This window comes from Nelumbo nucifera, chromosome 1 (assembly GCF_055504915.1).
Source record: "Nelumbo nucifera cultivar China Antique chromosome 1, China Antique-T2T, whole genome shotgun sequence".
NCBI lineage: Eukaryota > Viridiplantae > Streptophyta > Magnoliopsida > Proteales > Nelumbonaceae > Nelumbo > Nelumbo nucifera.
In genome coordinates, this window is record NC_142649.1 from 81,820,856 (window position 1) to 81,826,787 (window position 5,932).

The 5,932-nt window shown below is 35.7% G+C and overlaps 1 protein-coding gene across 1 annotated transcript; it reads left to right on the forward strand.

Annotated features, from left to right (window-relative positions):
- Nucleotides 1–1,553: 1,553 nt before the first annotated feature.
- Nucleotides 1,554–2,865, forward strand: LOC104587140 (CASP-like protein 1C2). The gene is made up of 3 exons (XM_010244612.3): nucleotides 1,554–1,935; nucleotides 2,023–2,125; nucleotides 2,249–2,865. The coding sequence occupies exons 1-3, from the start codon at nucleotides 1,781–1,783 to the stop codon at nucleotides 2,471–2,473; spliced, it is 483 nt and encodes a 160-aa protein (XP_010242914.1). The 5' UTR covers nucleotides 1,554–1,780; the 3' UTR covers nucleotides 2,474–2,865.
- Nucleotides 2,866–5,932: the final 3,067 nt, after the last annotated feature.

Sequence of the window (5,932 nt, forward strand, 5' to 3'; positions counted from 1 at the left end):
CTCTCTCATTTACAGACTTATTTAATCTATATATTTGAATATATGTGGGCCAGAGGAGGCAAAGCAATTTCAATATTTGTAGTGATGCAAAAGTATGAGAGTGGAAATTTTGATTTTTTTTCCAACTATTGCTTTATTTTTATTTATTCTCAATGCAATGCAGATAAAGTAAAAATGTAAAATAGAACCTGAAGCAAAGTTAAAGTTAAAAGGAAGTAAAAAACACAATATTTCCATATTCTTTTAATAATTAATACAATGCTTTTTTGTCCATAATAGAAAATATTCATTTAGAAACAGCCTCCCGACTCTCCTCTGAAGTCATGGTTCCCACTCCACACTACGTCAGAGACTGACAAGGCAGCAAAGTATTCGTTGTTCAACTACTATGTCTATTTTCATCAACTACGAGCCTATGACCCACTTTTTGCACCAATCTCTCTCTCCTTTTCATCAACCCATGAATTTTGATAAATAATACCATGTTTCCTATTACGTTTATAATTCTGATTTATTAGTCGGTTGTTTTTTAGATATTATATAGTCGATCCCAATATTTTAAGACATTCCAATATGATGCCACAAAAGCTCCAATGGTTAGTAGTAGGGCTACTAATGGGTCAGGCTTATTCAATGGATTCAAATTAAACCAACCAAACTGATTTTAACTGTTTTGGTTTTAAGATTTTATCTTGATTAATAATTGGATCGGTTTGGATTTTTATCTGTTTCAAATTGATTTGGACATGGAATCAAGTATTTTATTAATATAAATATTTTCTTTCTTATCATATTTTATATTTGAAATGATAAATTTGATAGTTTAAAATGTTTAATTTATTAATATATAAATAATTTAATATTTTCTATCATTTTCATTAAGGTTATATTATCAAGACTTTAAAATTTAAGTAAACAAATACGATTAATTTTCAGTTAATCGGATCGAGTCTGAATCCAATAAACTTGACTATATTAATTGGGATGGTAGTTGCAAATGCAAATATATTCAATTGATAAAATACAAACTTGAATTGGTTTTGCGTAAATAAATTTTGCATTGTCTTTGGTTGTGGTGGGTACAAAATTTTAGCTTAATTTGTTTGATTACTGTACAAATAAAGTAAATTAAGACATAAAGCAGAATAAAGTAAAATTTAAAACAAAATTAAATAAGAATTTGCAATTTTTTACATTTGCACCTCATGCATTTGTATTAATGCAAATAAATTTGTACTGCAACCAAACACAACCTTAACATTGACCAACATTGAGTGCAAAGTCACTTTCATTTTCAGTACCAACCACCTTCCAAATTGATGAACTGGGATACAAATTAATTTGCTTCCATTCAGGGTTTGCACTCTTATCAAAATTGGGTAAACCACTTGGGCTCTACCCATTCATTTATCTGGTTTACCTCAACCCTCTCCTCTAAGTGCATTGTCAAAAGTGGATAAGAAAAGAGGAAAAGTAACAAAAGCTATACAGCCTACAACTTTTAGCTTGATAGAGAAGGCCGGCGGTTGAGAATTTTCATATTTCCCGACAAAAAACCGGCGAGTAGGAGCACCTCCCCTATCTACCTTCCTACCTATCTTTAGACTCAGACTACAACTTCTTCAGTCTGCTTCCTCCTCTCACTCTCCACCACAATCGTATTAATTACAACTTGCAGTCTTCAATTCTCTCTCCCAAATCCCAATTAACCCCTGGATATTCACCATCTTTCCTTCCCAAATCAACTCGCATTTAAGCAAACGTAGCTATATATCTATCCATGGGAAAGAACAGAAAGACCGTCCTCTATGCTCTGAGGTTCATAGCCTTTGCTGGCACACTTTCAGCGGTCATTGTCATGGTGACAAGTAAGGAGGAAAATTACTTTTACGGTGTAGAATTGGAAGCAAAGTACACCCATTCTCCCGCCTTAACGTAAGCTCCGTTTCCTTTGTCGGTGCAATTAATCTTCCTGTTTCTCTCTCCTTCCTTCTGCCGGTTACTGATCAGAGCTTTATGCAGATACTTTGTCATTGCGAATTCAATCGGAGCCGTTTACGGATTTCTGCTTCTCTTTCTTCCACCAGCCAGTATGCTCTGGCGTTTCGTGGTGGCCGTCGATGTGGTAATTTACAGTTTTTTTTTTTTTCTGTTTCTTGCTTTTCTTGTTAATTTTGTCTGCATTTGATGGATGCGAAATGAAGGTTACAGACAGGAATATTAATCTGGGTCTTTTCTTATATTCTAGGTCGTCGTACTGTTGCTGTCTTCCAGCTTCTCGGCAGCCATGGCGATAGCTTATGTGGGGAAGGAAGGGAACTATTACGCAGGTTGGCTACCGGTCTGCGACCAAATCTCCGACTTCTGTCACCATGTAACAGGAGCTCTGACTGCTGCCTTCGTTGCTCTTGTCATCTACACGGTGCTCCTCCTCCATTCCATCCACACTGTTCTGAATCCTCTTCTTGTGTGAAAGCTTGGATAAGCCCTCTGATGTTTTAATTTTCTGGTCCCGCATTTAGGAGTTGCTCTGTACTTTGTTATAATGTACGTACGACTGTTGTGAGAATTTACATTTATCAAAATCGTAACGACTTTTGCTGCGACGTGGCTAAACAATTGTTTGCTAACGCAATAGCCTCTGGACCCACAGTGAGAGGTTGGATGATTATCATTTATGAGTCTCATATCATATATTTTAGGGAAAATGACGGTTCAGTGCAGAATTCTGAATTCCACTGCATGTCAAATATCTCCACCCTATGTATCAATATTCGCTCGTCAATGGGTATTAATTCAGAACTGGCACCTATCTCAATTGTATCTTGGAATTATTGTCCTTATGCATCAATGCCCATTTATAAAGTCATTCTCCTTAAAATATAGGGAAATATATATTTTATGACTGATGTGAATTGTGAATTACAGATTTTTATTAGGTTTTTTGTGCGTATTGATTGGTTCCACGGACCTTTACATCCTCATTATTAGTTTCTTTTTGTTTTTATACAATGACCATTTTATTTATAAAAGTGTTATTGTTGAAGAGAAAATATTTTTCTATCATATATTAGCAAATTTTCGTATACACCCAAAGTGATTTATCCAAGGTGCGGCTTGAGAATCGTTATTTTCCGTGGGACCTATTGATATCTAAACATAAATGTGTTTTTTTTTTTTTTGTTTCCGTGGGATCCATCAACTTACCGAGATCAAATCGGCCCCCACAACGTCCCACAGCGCATCTCCTCCCTGTATTGGGAATATCTCCTGATGATATACTAAAAATGATGATATCATCATTGGGAGATGTTCCTAATACATGGCGGGGATGTACGGTGGGATGTTGTGGGGGGCAATCTTGTAGGAGGCTGATTTGAACCCACCCCACTTGCCCCCATTTACTGGAATCTAGATTCTAAAAAAATTAGCTTTTAAGACACCGCAATCCTCTCTCTCTTACTTTGCGTGAATCCATTGCTTCTTGTGTAAAATGCTTACAATTCCCGGCCCTAAAAACGGTGCTAGAAGCCTCGAACAACTAGGGCAGTGTTTGAAACCAATGCCATTTCTTGAAAGGCGTTTTTGGTGTTGCATAAGACATCTTGTTTTTTCATATAATGTTTTTTTTTTCAATTTTTTATTTGATACAATTGTTGTTAATGCTATATAGGCAGTTTTCAATGCCATGCAACTAGGGGTGTCAATTGGACTGGATTTGGTCCAATGTGAGTCCATTATAAATGGACCAGGTCCAATCTAGCCCAATGAATATTTTGGACCATTTTGGACCGGTCCAATTCAATGTCTCGACCATCCAATCTGTTCAAATTCGTTTTGATTTAGATTGATTTCAACCTAAATCTGGTCCATTGACACCTATATTCTTATCTTATATTAATAGATCAGATATTGGCTTAATCCAACTCAATCCAATATAAATTTATTACGAACCAGATTCAATCCAATATGTCTTGTTGGTCTGTCCAATTTGTCCAAATTGATTTTGGAGTGGACAGGGTCTAATCCAAAACCGGTTCATTGACACCCTTACATGCATCAATACAAAAATTAAAAAAAAAAGGTTTTTATACGTGGCACTGATGTGGCTCCGCACATCTAGAGAGCCGAATTATCTAACTGTCTAGCTTTCTTCGCAACTTCCTTAAGGCCGTCATCCCCTCTACCAACCTTGACCAGACGGGCTAATCTCCTCCCGTACTCATAAGCTAGTGCTATTTAATCAAAATTTACACCATGTAGTTAGAACCAATTAACAAAAAGCCAAAATACAAATGGGAATAACAGATTGCTAACAAATCAATTAGAATCAAGGTTTTTAAAACCGGATCGGACAATGAATCGGTTAGGGTCTAGTTCCCAGGTCGAATGGTCCGATCGTTCAAACTGAACGAACGGCTCATTCTAATAAAAAATTAAAAAATATAAAATGGCCAAAACCGCTGGATGGTTTGAATGATTCAACCACCCCGGTCAACAATGATTCAACGGTACCGATCACCTAACCGCTTCTCGGTTTTTCCAGTCCGATCATCCGGTCTGGTCCAGTCCAGTTTTGAAAACCATGATCAGGATTATTGGCATGAACCTCGCCAATGCCCGAAGAAGCATCAGTGATAATAACTACTTTTCAAGTCAAATCGTCGCTAGGGATGGATCTTAGGAGCTATAAAATTAAATAACTTGTGGATCAGCTCCTATACAAGTTTTGTAAAGGTTTCCCTACCTTTCCCTTCATTTCTCTATTTTTTCATTCAAATCAAACACAGCCTTAAAGGTGCTCATGTTTTAGAATTGGGTATATTTCAAAAACCTCCTCTGAAGTTTTTGGTTGTTGCTGAAATTTCTTTTAAAAGTTGGGTAATTGTAATTAACTCCCCTGAACTTTCTGATATAGTTGCAAGTTGACCCCTTTTGTGAGAAACCTCTAAAAAGGGACATGAAATGTCCAAAATACTCATATATTTTACTTTGACTATAATGTTTATTTTCCAAATTTTCTCTACATATGAATTGCTACCCCAAACCCTTCCAACCTCTTTTCTGAAAATTGATTTATTTTTCAAATTCGACCTTCATATCAATTGCTCAAAGGTAAAGCTACAAGTTTAAGGCTGTGTTTGGTTTGAAGTAGGGAAAGGTAGGGAAACCTTTACCCTTCATTTCCCTACTTGTTCCTTCAAACCAAACACAGCCTAAATTCTCTCTCTCTCTCTCTCTCTTTGTTTTTATAAAGTTTGTATTGTTTTTTTTTCTGTAAAAACTAACCTCAATAGTAACTGTATGGGTATTTTGGACATTTTATGCTTCTTTTTTAGAGGATTCTAACAAAGGGGGTATACTTTCAAGTTGCAACTGTATCAGAAAGTTCTGGGGAGATGATTGTAATTGCCAAACTTTATGGAAGGTTTTAGCAACGGTTCAAAACTTTAAGGGAGGTTTTAGCAATTTACCCTTTAGAATTTCATCATTTGGATTTCACATTTTCAACTCCATATCAGGCTGTCAATAATTAGGCCTGTCAATGATACCTAAATTCCACCACCTTATCCAACATCCAATTCCATTAAAATTCGAATTTGATTTTCTCTTTCAACCTAACAATTTTTCCTCTTGCAAGCAAACAATGGAACATAAACATAAAATTTTTTCACCTGTTTTCCTTTTCAAATTTGAATCAAACGTTTTCTAATCCAACCAGATTCGAATGCACAAGTTTTCAATAATCGGATCAGATTTAGATTTTTTTTTAATCTTATCCAAATCCAAATCCAATTATTGGATTAGAACCATACTGTCAATAAACTATTAAGAGGCATGTTGTCCTTTAAGTAGATGCTAGTAGGAATAATGTATAGACTTTTGGAGCCCTATTTTTCTGCTGAACTAATAACTTTTAATTTTTCTAGGT

Excerpts from the sequence above, each read along its gene's own strand:
- LOC104587140 (XM_010244612.3), top strand. The coding sequence starts at position 1,781 with ATGGGAAAGAACAGAAAGACCGTCCTCTATGCTCTGAGGTTCATAGCC. Across the intron at positions 1,936-2,022 it reads ACCCATTCTCCCGCCTTAAC|ATACTTTGTCATTGCGAATT; the intron begins GTAAGCTCCGTT and ends AGCTTTATGCAG. Across the intron at positions 2,126-2,248 it reads TCGTGGTGGCCGTCGATGTG|GTCGTCGTACTGTTGCTGTC; the intron begins GTAATTTACAGT and ends CTTATATTCTAG.